Genomic DNA, 15,160 nt, shown 5'->3' on the forward strand with positions numbered 1-15,160 from the left:
TGTCAAATTCTGCTAGATTTACTACTTCATAAATTCCCAGTTCAATCGCAACTCCTAAAGTTATTCAACAAGTCTCTCTCCCACTCTGAGTGCTAGGTTAGCTAGGTTTGCTCAATATAATAAAACTTTTAAAGGGCACTTCAAAGGTTCAAAAATATAAATCCACTACAAGTCCACTTATTCCTATATTTTAATAACACATCATTCCCTAATGAAAAACATGTGTGATCTTCTATATACGAATTAAGAATTTTACTACTTAAAAATCCAAAAAGTGCTTTTCCAAACACCTACGAGGAAAAAAACACCCAAAACATTTTAATAGCATTTCATCATTCATATAATATTGATATGCACTAAGCCTCTAAATATTTTAGGCTGCTTTATTTTTCCTTAATAAAGCACTGTGCTTTTATCCACTACAAATATTGCCTTAAAATTTTGTTTTGTTTTCAGATAAAACTATGAATAGCATGTTACAACAGAAATGATGAGAAACATTTATTTTTAAAAGGCAGAGAATAAAAGAACTAGTCTTATTATCATAATGGAAATAAATCCATTTTCCCATACTGGATCAAGCATTACTCTGGGATTGGGTTTTGAACTATTTTATCTAACTGCACAGCAGAAAACCTATCTTTCTCAGTAACTATTATTGCTTGAGTTTCAGTTAAAGCAAATGGATTAACTCATTTTTGATTCCTGGATTTTCTCCAGATTGCATAAAATAACACAATAAGGAAATATCTGGGTTCTTATGATCCCAGAACGATGCCCACCCCTAGCCCCCAACCTTTTGGGTGTCACATGAGACAAAGGAAAAGACAGCCAAAGACAATGCAAAAAGGACAGGAAAAAGCACTTTTCACAACTCCCAAAGCATCTCTTCCAGGGAATATAGTGCTGATCATAAATGAAAAAGAGATCTTGTACCCCTTTCCCAACTCAAAATGTTGGCAAAGCTAGGGCAAAGAGAGGAGAAGGTAAGGTAGGGACAATTAAACTGACAATTTAGCTGGTACGTCTCCAAAAACAACAAATGGGTCCTGGTTACTGGCTGGTGGCCAATATTAACCTTAATCAATGCATATGACTCCAAGTACAAAATATGCCTGCACTCTCCAACTATGCAAAAATTAGCTGGCTACAAGCCTATTGCTATACAAACAAAACACACCACTTTATATTTAAGACACTGCTATCATGTTCCACAGGCTCCTCAAACCCAAACCAAAAACACTTCTCCCAAGTTAGCTGCTCATCCTCCTGTAATGCTTATTACTATAAATATTTACCAGTATCCACCTAATCTTCTAGCATGTTTTCCAATTAGTGATTTACTGTTTTAAAAAAACTACAATAGGATCTATTTCCATTTCTTTCCTTTTTAAATCAATAAATATTCATATAAATTTTCATTTATGTATGTTTACATTTTACTTTAAAATACAGCAGTTTGAGAGCTCCCAAGCAATTCTCAAGTGAACATGCTTGATGACAGATACAGAAAAATGCATCATTACTTCATCTTTTCAATAAATGATGCTGGAACAGTTTGATATCCATTTACCAAAAAAAAGAGAAATTTGAACTTCAATCCGTACCTTGTACTAAATATAAAAATTAATTCAAATTGGATCCCAAATATAAATGCAAAATCTAAAACTAAAAAACTTCTAGGAGAAAATCTTCGTAGCTTGCATTAGGCAAAGATTTCTTAGACACAACACCAAAAGCAAAATCCAGAAAAGAATAAACTGAAAAATTGGACTTCATCAAAATTAAAAACTTCTGTTCTACAGGAGACACTGTTAAGACAAAAGACAAGCCAAATACTAGGAAAAAATATTTTCAAATCACATATCTTATAAGTAACTTGTATCAAGAATATATATAAAACTCCCAAACCTCAATAGTAAGAAAACAATCCATTTGTTTGATTTGAACACACACTTCACCAAGGAAGATATATAGAGAGCAAATAAGCACAGGAAGAAATGCTCAATACCATTAGTAATTAGAGAAATGTAAATTTAAAACACAATGGGATACCACCACACATCTATTAGAACATCCAAAAGTGACCAAACCAAGCATTGGCAAGAATGTGGAGGAAGTGGAACTTTCATACACTGCTGGCTGAAAAGTAAAATGGAACATGTTGCAAAATAGTTTGGCAATTTTTTATAAAGTTAAACACACAAGTACCATATGATCCAGCCATTCTACTCCTAGGTATTTACCTAAATGAAAGCAAATGTCTGTACAGAAACTTGTACACAAATGATCATAGCAACTTTATTTTTATGAGCCAAAAACTGGAAACAATCCAAATGTCCATCAACAGGTGACTGAATAAACAAATTCTGATATATCCATACAATGGAATGTTACCCAGCAATAAAAATTACTGATACACACTACAACATGGATGACTCTAAAAATAATTATGCTGAGTGAAAGAAGCTAGGCAATAAAAGAGTACATACTCTATGACTTCATTTATAAAAAACTCTAGAAAAACAAACTATTTTATAGTGACAGAAAGTAGATCAGTAGTTGCCTAGGGTGGAGGAGGAGACAGGAGAGAGGATTACAAAGGAGCACGAGGAAACTTTTAGGGGTGATGGATATGTTATCTTGATCGTGATGGTTTTAAGGTATGTACATATATCAAAATTTATCAAACTATACACTTTAAACATGTGCAGTTTATTGTATGGCAATTATAATTCAATAAAGCTATTGAAACTGTTAACAAAAAAATTTCTCTGTTCTTTGGAAGATTTAAGAAAGGATAAAAGTCATGAAATATTAATATCTTGCTAAAAAAGAAAATGAAAAAATTAGGTCCAATGGATTCTGATGGTATACCAATGGTTAGAGCATATCAAATATAGATAAATACACACACACACACACACCTCTCTCTCTCCATGATTTCATAATTCTTTAAAAAGAAATTATTGGTTACTTCTGGAGGATGTTAGGGAATCAACTCATTTTTTGAACACTGGTATATAAAGATAAAGCATCAAGCATTTATCCTGCCTTTCCTGTAATGATTCTATCCCTGGGTAACCAAATAGTAGGTATGCAAGTATTTCTTTACAGCTAACAAATGAAATGACAGAATTAGAACATCATCACTTTGAACCCCTATTGAATTAACAAATCTAGGCACTGCCTATAAATGGCCGCTAGTTTCACAGAGATAACCATATGTGTACTTCCTGATCAAAGAACACACTACAACCTCTAATAATCCTACCAAAAAGTTCAAAAAATGAATTCAAATGAAATCTGATCAAACCTCTAAATCCAAGTAATTTACTGGAAAAAAAGGACAGAGAATACATTAAATCTTTGAGTTTTATAGAAGATACTTGAGATCAACCAACTGCAATGTAAGAACCTTACACAGCTGCTGGTTGAAAGTATTTAAAAACTTTAAAATATATAAACATAAAACTTCTGAGACCATCTGAAATCTGAACGCTGATGAAATATTCAATTCAACATTCAGGAATTATTGTTTGTTTTTAGGTGTAATAACAGCACAGCATTATAGTTATGTTTTTTAAAAAGACCTTGTCTTTTAGAGACACATACTAATATATTTACAGATTACATGTTGTGACTCTGGAATGTGCTTCCAAATAATATGAGAAGGGAGGAGTAAGTGGGAATATAAATGAAATAACATTATCCAGCAGGTGGTCATTTTTGAAGCTGAGTGATGAGTAGAGAGAGATCAATATTTCATTTGGTCTGCTTTTGTACACATTTGAATTTTCTATAATGAAAAGTGTTATTCTACCTTGTTGAATTCACTTTGTAATTTTTTTATGCACATAGACATAAAAATCCTAAATAAATAAAATTGGCTTAGGCTAGAGTTCCTCTCTCACGTTGTCCTTGTCCTTTTTGATATGGAGGTTATATTGGCTTCACAATATAAACTGAGTAACTCTGCCTCTTTTCCTATTCTCTGACAGTTTATTTAAGATACAAACAGTTAGTTTCATAAAGGTTTAGTTGAACTTTATAAAACCATCTAGGCCTGAGAATTTTATGTGGAAGAGAGAGCTACATTTTTAATTACTGATTTTTTTCTTTATTGATATTATATCTATTCAGGATTTTAATTTATTCTTGAGTCAGTCTGCTGTATTTTTCTAGAAAACAGCCAATTTCATCTGTTCCTTTGTTGTTCTCAAATGTACCAGTATTAAATTCCTCATAAATTTTACTTAATCTCTACTATATTTATAGGTATGCCTCCATTTTCACATTTTTAGTAACGTTATTTGTACCTTCTCTTTTTCCTCAATACATCTTTTCAGTGGCTCATCATTTATTAGTCTTTTCAAAGAATCACATTTTTATTTCATTCAGTTCCTCTACTGTTTCTTTGCTTTTTCTCATCAATTTCTAGTCTTAGAATTATCATTTTCTTTCTTCTACTTTCTTTGGGTTGCTTATGTTAAGTACTTAGCTCCCTCCTTTCAATCTCTCCTTCCACATATACACTTTTAAGCCTATGAGTTGATCTGTTTAGTACTACGTTACCTGCATTCAAAAGGTTTGATATGTGATGTTTTATTTTATTTTGGTTTCTGTAGAAGTTTAATTTCCATGACCATTTTATTCTATGACCCATGAACTATTTTTAAATATTTTTGAGTTTCTAAACATGGCAATGTTTCATCTTTTGATTTGTAATTACACTCTATTGTGGGTTATCTGCTATTTGCTTCAGCTTGCTTTGTGACTTTGTACGTGGTCAAATTTCATACATGCTCTGTGTACTTAAAAAAATGTGTATAATCTAATTACTAGTTGCAGGGTTCTACAAATGTCCATTAGCTCAAACTTGTTAACTTTTATTCAAATCTTCCTTCTTTACTAATATTTTATTTTCTTGATGTATTAATTATCGAGAGGTATATTAACATACTAACTGTAAGGCTGTCCATTTATCATTGTAATGTCAATATTTTTTATTTATATATTTGAAGTTATGTTATATATACACACAAATTCATGACATTTACCTTTTCCTAGAAATATTTAAGTCTTCTTAGGGAATTATCTCATTCCAGGAGAACGAATGTCTTATCTTTCTGATAATCATCTGATAACACTTCTGCCTCAATCTTTCTTTTTTGTTTTTTCCTTAAAGTTTGGCCTTGAGCTAACATCTGTTGCCAATCTTTCTTTTTGTTTCTTCTTTTCCCCAAAGTGCCCCAGTACATAGTTGTGCATTTCAGCTGTAGGTCCTTCTGGTTGTGCTATGTGGGATGCTGCCTCAATATGGCTTGACAAGTGGTGCCACGTCTGCTCCTAGAATCCAAACCAGTGAAACCCCAAGCCGCTGAAGTGGAGTGTACAAACTTAACCACTTGGCCGTGGGACTGGCCCCTAATTTTCTTAAGATTAATATACCTAAGATAGTCTTTTTATTGTTGTTTCTTGTGTTAGAATGTTTTAGACCCATTACTCATAAACAACAATATAATTATTTGTTTGCTGCCTTTTAAAAAACTTCCATGCTGGAGTCTCCATGTTTTCACTGGTAAGGTTAGTCTGTTTACATTTATTTTGATAAGTGATATCACTGAAATTATTTCCACCATCTTGTTTTGTTTTTAATATACTATGCTTCTTCCTTCTTTCTCTTTCATTTTTTTTTAAGTTTTCCTTAAAAATTTAACAGGATTACTTAAAAGTTGAATCAATATTATCACTCTTTCTAAAAAACAGGACATCAGAAAGCTTTAATTCAGATCACTACCCCTCCTGTCATATGCATTTTTTAGCTCAATATTTAATTCTTGCGCATTTAAGGTACTTATTGTGTTGTTTTATATAATCAGGTTGTCCAGCTTTGTCTGCATGTTTACCAGTTTCTTTGCTAATTTTGCATTGTGCATCCTCTTCTACACTCAGGATTGAAGTTCCTACTATAAAGTACACCTACCTCCCGGAGTTCTTTCAGTAATAATCTATGAGTAGTGAACTCTCCATCTCCATCTGAAAATACATTTACTTTTCCTTCATTTTACAATGACAGTTTTGAGAGTTATTTTATTTTACCTTGGCACTCTGACAATACTAATCTGTTGGTTTTTTGTTTAAAGATTGGCACCTAACAACTGTTGCCAATCTTTTCTTTTTTTTCTCCCCAAATCCCCCTAGTACATAGTTCTATATTTTAGTTGTGGGTCCTTCTAGTTATGGCATGTGGGATGCCACCTCAACATGGCCTGACAAGCGGTACCATGTCCACACCCAGGATCCAAACTGGCGAAACCCTGGGCTGCCAAAGCAGAGCACACGAACTCAACCACTCAGCCACAGGGCCAGCCCCTAATCTGTTGGTTTTTGACCTCTTATTCATGTTCTTGGTAAATCTGCTAAACTAACTGCTGTTCAGTCATAAATGACTTGTCTTCTCTCTCTGGTTCCCTTACTGCTTTCTCTTTATAATTAATGTCCAGCAATTTCACTAGAATGTATTGAATTGTCTATTTATGTTTTTTCTACTTTTAGACTGTCTATTTATTTTTAGGCACAGCCACAGAAAAGAGAAAAAGTGATTTGAAAGTGACTGTTTTCTTAATTCTCCCAAAGATTGTTCAGAAGTAATACCATGCTATACATGTAAGAGGCATTAATTCATTACAGTGGATCTCAAACTTTAGCATGCAACAAATACACCTAGAAAACTTATTTAAATACTGACTTCCAAACTCCACTTATGGTTTTTGATTCAGAAGGTCTGGGGTCCTACCACCTGCATTTCCAACAAGTTCCAAGGTGGTGATGTTGATGCAGATGTTGCTGGTCAGGGAATAATGCTTTAAGAACCACTGCCTTAGGGATTAGGGATAATTAGCTCATGGAACCCCCATTGAGAAAGACTGCAGGGATTTGTCCTGCTTCTTAAATCTAGAGATTAGTATTTTTTATCAATTCTAAACAATTTTTAGCTTTAAATATTGCTCTCTTCCATTATCTTCTTGTATAATTCCAACTGTATAAAATAATAGCAGCTAATAGTCTATCATTTGACCAGAACTGCTCATTCTTCAAGTCTTCAGGCAAGAAACAAAATGTGATCACATCATTTCTCTACCCAAAATTATTCACTAGCTCCTCTATACCTACAGGAGTAGTCTTTTATGGAGGATACATGGATGGGCTTCAGAGTATATGCAAATTTTGTAGTATTTACATTATTTTACACATATTTTTTATAATACTGTCAAATAGGTCTGTGATCTAAGCATGTTAATGTTGCTGACCTATTAAATTCAAATGAGTCAGTGTGACACATAAAGCTTTTCATGATCCATGCCTGCCTATCCTACCCTTACACACCCTGCCTTGTGCCATTCTGAGCACACTATGCTTTCGAACTTTCATCATTATATCCATTATATCCATATTACCTCCACCTAGAAAAGAATGCCAATAGGTGTCTCATAGGTCTGATAAACTCCTACTCACCTTCCCAAGAGGTCCAATATCACCTCCTCCAAGAAACCTTCCTCAACTTACTCAAGTGTTAATTGTTCCCTTTCCTATTCTCTCTTGGCACTTTGTACAAACATCCACTATTACCTTTCACCCTTCTAATTACTGGTCTACTAGAACTGTCTTCCTTTATAAGAATATAAGCTACTTCAGACAAGAACGTAATCATTACCTTTACATCCACAGTAGATACTCAAATGTTTGTTAAATATATAAACATGTTGCCTAAATATAATTTTTCCTTGGACTCTATAGACAATTTCTAGAAGAATGTATATTTATATTGTAAGAATTTTCACGGCTGTTTTCATCTAGATTTTCAAGGGAACTAGAAATTCAATGGAAGTAAATGATAGCTAGTTTCATTCTTACATTTCTTCACAAAATACCTCAAAGCATCAAAGCATCAAAGCAAGGATTATGTCCCTGTAAGGTCTAACATCCACAATGTCAATACAACCAAGGCAAGAACACTGAAGGGTAATCAAATTAGAGTTCAAAGATCTTCATAGAAAGAAAGGACTCTCATTTTATTTCCTATACAAGTCTACTTGGTTTATCTGTTTATTTAAAACAAAGATGTGCATATTACAAATTATGAGAAGATTTCTGTCAATATTTATTAAAACACCCACTAATTCAGAAAAATCCCTTTACAAAGGTATATACCATACAAAAAGAACAATAGCAAGTGGTTCTCTCCAGGGGCAGAAGATGGGAGTGTGAGAAGCCAAAGAGGTCTTTCACTTATTGTTTTTCAAATGTTTCAATATTGTCTGATTTCTTTTTAAAATAATGTTATATATTACTTTAGCAACCAGAAAAATATAGTGAAAAGTAAAAAAGCCATATTCTGTTACGCTATTTAAGAAAATAGTTTAATTATGAAACTATTTTAGGGGACGGCTCCGTGGCCAAGGGGTTAAGTTCGCAAGCTCCACTGCGGTGGCCCAGGGTTTGGATCCTGGGCGCGGACATGGCACCACTCGTCAGGCCAGCTGAGGCGGCATCCCACATCCCACAACTAGAAGGACGTGAAACTAAGATATACAACTGTGTACAGGGGGGGTTTAGGGAGATAAAGCAGGAAAAAAAAAAAAGACTGGCAACAGTTGTTAGCCCAGGTGCCAATCTTTAAAAAAAAAAGAAAAAGAAAAGAAAAAAAAAAAGAAACTATTTTAATATATTATTCTTACCAGATTTAAGACCTGAAATTTTGAAGATGGCACTTGGCTTTCCATTCGTGACAAATCCTAGGAGTTGCCATACTGGCATTCCATTTGAATCAGGATAGGAAAAGTAGACGGATCCTCCCATTCCCTCAGGAAATGGGATCGTTCCCAGCATAAAAACCACAACATGGTTGATATTTTCATAATCAGGCAAGTCAAAAACAAATTTATCCTCTGCCACTTGCTGTGCAGCTGTTTGCACCTAGAAAATAAGAAACTCGTCTTAGTTCAATAGTTTGATGAGTTTCTATAACCCTTACAGTATTGTTGTAAGCTCTGCTCCAAGTACAGTCTGTTATAGTCATTATACCAAGTATAAAGTTGGGTTAATTTGATACTCTAAATACGGAATTACCAAATACACCACAAAGAGCGCTAATTTTAATAAAGAATCCAAATATATATAGCCTTAAAATGATGATTTAACGAATGTAATCTTTTCAAAATATAACCAAATTATTTCAGAAGTGCCCTGAAAGGATTTTACTCACATAAATAAACCACTTCAGCTTCAGAATGTTATAAAACTGAAAGGTTGTTCAAAACACCATACTAACAAAGCCTTATCCTCTACTTTGAAGGTAAAGAACCTCAGGTAATTAAAATAGGTGAACGATCCAGAAGTAATTACAGTCAATTCTCATGATTTGCAGATTCCACATTTGCCAATTTGCCTACTCACTAGTATATATTTGTAACCCCCAAATCATTATTCATCATACTTTTGAGGCAGCAAAAATTTTGAGTTGCCTGACGCACATGTTACCAGCCAAGGTAGAACAAAGATGTACTGTGCTGCCTTGTTTCAGCTTTCATACTGTAAACAAGTGTCCTTTTCTCAGTCTACTTAGTCCCACATTTGATTGTATTTTGGGGCTTTCTGTTCGTGATTTTGCTGTTTAAAATAGCCAAGCTGAAATGCTGACTAGTGTTCCTAAGTCCAAGAAAGCTGTTATGTGCCTTATTGAGAAAACATGTATTATATATATATTTCATTCAGACATGAGTTATGGTGTTATTGGCTCTAAGTTTAATGTTAACAAATCAACACTACATATTAAATAAGGTGTCCTTAAACAGAAACACATATAAAACAATATTATGTAATGATAGGTTGATAAAAAATGTCATCAGAGGCTTGTAGGAACTTAACCCCATATTTCCCCTATAGGCAATGATTCAGTATTTACCAATTCAGTGTTCACATAAACTTTACAGAACATAACTACTGCAAATAGTGAGAAGAGACTGTAAACAAAATGTAAAAATTCTACTTTGAATGTGTAAGTGGGAACTTGCAAGTTTCTTCTTCACTCATTTCATAATCTAATTTTCTGTTCTAGAATTGAACATCAATTTATAGAATGAGATCTTATTTTGAAGTTTGAGAAATCTACTTTCACAAAAAAAATTCCTTCTTACACTTTTAGAAAATTATTGATAATTGCTATACCACATCCATTAGTAAAGAGAAGTAGCAATTCTGGGTACACTCCAGTCAAGAGGCTGTAAATAGTTTACCTTCTAAGGTTATTTGGTTTTTTTATTAATAGCTATTGCCACTCTATTCACCAAAACACCAAACCTGAATTACTATCAGTATTTTTAAAGACTCTATATGGCCAATTCTTACAACCTAGAATGCAATTTCTTTTCCACTCCTAATATTTGCTGATTGTTACTAAAACACTTACTTTTTTCCTCTATAAAATCCTATCTACTACTACAAAGACTTAAGAAAAATCTACTGTGTAATTCTACCTATGTATTAGTGATAAAGTAATATTAACTGCCCTAAATTTGTTCCCAAGACACCAAGGAAGAGTATTCTTAAAGTCAAGTTCTGATTCCCTCTTCTGAAGTCTTCCGACCCAGTTAAAAACCCTCCAGCATAACATAGAGAATAAAACAAAGGAACACGACAAATATAAGCCACTGCCTGTATTAGTATTAAATTCAATTTCAACAGTTTTTGGCATGCACATAATCTTAAAAGGCATATAAAATTATGTTATTTACAAATCTTGAAATAATCATCAAACATTTCTTAAATGTCAACTCTGTATAAGGCACCAGACATTGTGTAAGTCTGTATTATGACACTAATCCTTGACCTTAGGAAAAATGAGAATAACGTAGTTAATTTTTGAGATGTTGCTAAGTCTATTTGCCCTTCATTTTGATTAACATATTCTAATACTCCAGAACTAAAAAATCAAACACCCCTAAAAAATCTTATCTTGAAGAAACGTCTACTGGATATCCGTTACAGAGGTTAAGTGTTAGGTAAACAGACACAGGTACCGCTATAACTACATTTCCTTCCAAATTAGTTGACAACACGAGAGATACACGGATTCCATATGGCCTCTTTATTCTATAAAAACATTTTAAATGTCATTCATTCATGACATTTACTCATCTAAGTCCCACACTCACTCCAGGCTGGTCCTTTCATTTTTCCTATCCAGAGCAGGGGCAATCCAAAGTTCTCTCACCAATATTACCAATTACCATCATCACCAAAAGGGGCCTCTCAGTCATTTAAGCGACAGACAATAAACTTTCTGAGGCTAGTCTTCTCCAATTTATCTTTGTGGTTCCTTAGAACCGCGTATGGAATACATTACCGAAAAGTGATGAAAAACTTAACTCAACAAAGGGGCTGCAACATTCAACAAAGCAGTGAGGAAGAAAAGAACTCTAGGTGAAAGAAGTCAGGTCTGAAATGGATTTCTGGTGGTTTCTAAGGAGGCAAGCAAGATTCGCCCTCCAGATTATTCCTGAACAATTCCAGATGCTGATCTCATTAAATTCTAATAATCCAGCAAGGAAGGTTATTATCTCTTTTGACCAATAAGTAAAAACTCCCTGCTCACATCCTTCGGGGTCATCTCAGATATGGCTCACACTAAAGCTTCACGCGTTTCTATCAGAAACCTTGAAATTATGCTAAGCATATTTTTACTTCCAAAAGGACCCAGCAGATGTACACTGCCCGAGCACCTTCATCTTTGAGAGACAGGGCGCCACAGACTAGATTCAAATGCCACATTTACCTCCAACTCACTTTATGAGTTTAGGCGAGTATTTATACTGCCGATTGAGCTTAAGTTCCTCAACTGCAAAACGGGAATGATAATAACCATTTCACAAGTTATAAGGATTAAGTCTGAGGTACTCAATAAGCGCCATATAGACGGTTGAAATGACAAGAAATGGACTAAACGCATGCGTTGCCTAGTATGTAATGCACACTCGATAAATGGCAGCTAATACTGTCTACTATTAAAATGACTCCGAACAGAGCTGGGGGCAAAGGAGAACAAAAACCCCAACGCCCCACCCTCCACCCTCACACTCTCAGCGGGAAAGCAGACATGAGGGGGTTTCCCCGCATCCCCCGTCCCAGAGCACCCTCCCCTTTCCCGGGTTTCGCCCTCGGTGTCATGCCCCCTCCCTGATACCACCCAGCCCCATCCTCACCAGCCTCCCCGCCACCAAGCAGCCAAACATGGCGGCGGCGGCTCCGCTCCGCCAGCAGAGACCCGAAGCTGGCAACTAGAAGTCCTGGGATTACTGCCCTAGTTGAATCCAAGAACCTTCCAGAACATGCAGGAGGGCGCCTGCCCCTCTGCTACATAGCGACTAGGCCAGCAGCAGAAACGCCTTCTGCCCCCACGACCTCTGACCCCGCCTTCCTAACCAGCACGCCTCTCAGGCAACGAGTACTTCCGGGGCTCACACCCAGCCGCCCCGACTAAGGAAGAAAGGCGGGCCACAGCCTGTATAAGACCACAAGTCCCAGAGGACCTTGCGCCGGTTTCCGGGAAGGGAGCCAGGAGGATTTGCCGGTTGGGACTGACTGTCCGGATCCGAAATTTCTGAATCTAATGCCGGAAAGTGTTTCTCACGTTTGTGTAACATTTTAAAGATTACTGTGTGCTTTTACAATCATCACTACTCTAGATCCTTTGCAAAAACTGGAGGAGGTAGGTATTATTATCTCCATTTTGTGGGCGAGGAAATTGCCCAGAGTGACCAGCCCCAAATCTTTACACAGCGCTAAGTGTTGGAGCCTGAATCCAAGTCCTGATCCAAATCCAGGGTTCTTTCTGCTACCCAGAGGTCAGAACTAATTTTTAACCAGCTCTTTTGTACTTATTGACAACTTTATGGTAGTTCTTTCCAGCTTCACTTGGCTCCCTCATTTTTTTTGCTGTAAAACTGTAAGCAAGTTATATAATAATATCTTTGTGCTTTAAAAATGTCTCCAATTGTAAAATAATAATTGTGCCTCTCTCCTAGGGTTGCTTTGAGGATTAAATGAATTAATATGCATAGAACACAGAATAGAGCCTGGCAGTGCTTAATTTATGGGAGTTTTCTTGTAAAATGATTTATATTTTCTATGTGCATTTGCAGAAAATGTTCATAGGAAATAAAAATAGCCAAAAGAACTGCATCAAGTACTAATTGCCTCCAATACTCATTCCCCCTTTTACAGCTTCATTCTCTTTCCTCTTGGATAGGAAGGTAGAATATCCCTCCCCGAGGGTCTCTGCCCAGCTTCAAATATCTGAGCTGGGCCAGCCCGGTGGCACAGTGGTTAAGTGCGCACTCTTCGGCCTCCTGGGGTTCACCAGTTCGGATCCCAGTTGCAGAACTATGCACTGCTTGTCAAGCCATGCTGTGGCAGGCATCCCACATAGAAGAGAGGAAGATGGGCACAGATATTAGCTCAGGGCCAGTCTTCCTCAGCAAAAAGAGTAGAATTGGCAGCAGATGTTCGCTCACGGCTAATCTTCCTCAAAAAAAAAAAAAAAATCTGAGCTTAGCCCACCAGCCATCAGCAGGTCTCTCCTCCCAACCCCATGTTATATATGGAAGATCAGAGTGTTTGGAACAGTTCTTTGGCCTCCCCTCTGGCTGGATAAACTTAGACTGCTGTCTCTTATCTCAGATACTCCTTTGAGATAGCCAAATGAAATATGGGGAGAGAGAAGAGGATATTTCTAGCTAAGAAGTCTCAGAACCTTCAGAATAGAAAGGTCATGATGAGACCACTTCATAAGGGGCAAACTGCCTGGGTTCAGAGCCCATCTCTGTCATTTATTAGCTATATAATCTTAGGCTAGCTAACCTACCACTCCTATCCCTCCTTTTCCCCATCCGTAAAATGGGATAATAATATAATAGTATCTACATCATAAGGTTGTTGTGAAGGTTCTTACATGTAAAGTATTAAATAGTAGCCAGACTATAGCTTAGTAAAATGGTAGCATTTAGCATTATTACCTTTCCTAACTAATTTTCTATATCCTTATATACACCTTGTACCCTGTGAAATAATAAGAAATAAATATATTGGTCTCTGCCCCCATTCCTGACACAGGGCTCCTGAAACTTGTAAATTCCTAAGTGATAAGAGCACCAGGAGCATCCTTTGTTCTAATGAGGGGACTCTGGGTGGGCTCCTGGATGGCTCCTTCATAGGGGCTGGTCACCGGAAAGACCAAGCCATGATTAGAAATTTTGAATTTTCAGCCTCGTCCCCCTGTTCTCCAGAGAGAGGAGAGGAGCTGGAAATGGAGTTAATTGATCATGCCTACATTAGGAAGCCTCCATAAAATCCCAATAGTATGGGGTTTGGAGAGGTTCCATTTGGTGAACACATCCATTTACCAAGAGAGTGACTCACCCCAACCCTACGAGGACAGAAGCTCCTGCGCTTGGGACACTCCCAGACCTTGCCCTATGTATCCCTTCATCTGGCTGTTTATCTGCAGCCTTTATCATATCCTTTAATAAACTGGTAAATGTAAGTGAGTGTTTCCCTGAGTTCTCTGAGCTGTTCTAGTAAATAATTGAATCCAGGAGGGAGGAGGTCATGGGAACCTCTGATTTGTAGCTATGTTGGACAGAAGTGGGTAACCTGGGGACCTGCTACTTGCGATTGGCATCTGAAGCTGTGGGGGCAGTTTTGTAAGACTGAGCCCTTAACCTGTGGGATCTGATGCTATCTCCAGGTAGGTAGTGTCAGAATTCAGTTAAATTGTAGGACCCCTAGCTAGTGTCACAGAATTGCTTAGCGTGGGGAAAAAAAACCATAAATCTGGTGTCAGAAGTGTTGTGAGTGTGATAGTAGTGTGAAAGTAAGGGAGAAACATGGGAGGGAGACCAGGTTGTTCCCTTTACATCCCCTAGCCATACTTTTGATTCTCTGAGCAACTCATACTTTTCAACCTTTCTGTACTTACGCAACTTGTCTTATCTGCCTGTAATATTCACTTGGCAATTTGTTTACAGATTCTCCCAATTGGGTCGAATATTTTCTTCAGAAATTCTTTCCATGACCTAGCTGATAATTAGGCATTCCTTCT

General features: G+C 36.4%; 1 protein-coding gene and 1 long non-coding RNA gene across 2 annotated transcripts in view; one reads left to right on the forward strand and one right to left on the reverse strand.

The window, feature by feature from the left end:
* Positions 1 to 12,559, reverse strand: part of HIKESHI (heat shock protein nuclear import factor hikeshi) — a 37,700-nt gene extending 25,141 nt beyond the window's left edge. The window contains exons 1-2 of the mRNA XM_008540355.2: positions 12,264 to 12,559; positions 8,742 to 8,979 (exon numbers count right to left, since the gene is read on the reverse strand). Of these exons, the coding sequence (XP_008538577.1) occupies positions 8,742 to 8,979; positions 12,264 to 12,293 (268 nt within the window). The 5' untranslated portion in view covers positions 12,294 to 12,559. The remainder of the gene's footprint in view (positions 1 to 8,741; positions 8,980 to 12,263) is intronic.
* A 34-nt stretch (positions 12,560 to 12,593) lies between these two features.
* LOC139084159 (uncharacterized) lies at positions 12,594 to 14,602 on the forward strand. The gene is made up of 2 exons (XR_011541511.1): positions 12,594 to 12,769; positions 14,325 to 14,602. It is a non-coding gene; the product is annotated as an uncharacterized lncRNA (long non-coding RNA).
* Positions 14,603 to 15,160: the final 558 nt, after the last annotated feature.

This window comes from Equus przewalskii, chromosome 6 (assembly GCF_037783145.1).
Source record: "Equus przewalskii isolate Varuska chromosome 6, EquPr2, whole genome shotgun sequence".
NCBI lineage: Eukaryota > Metazoa > Chordata > Mammalia > Perissodactyla > Equidae > Equus > Equus przewalskii.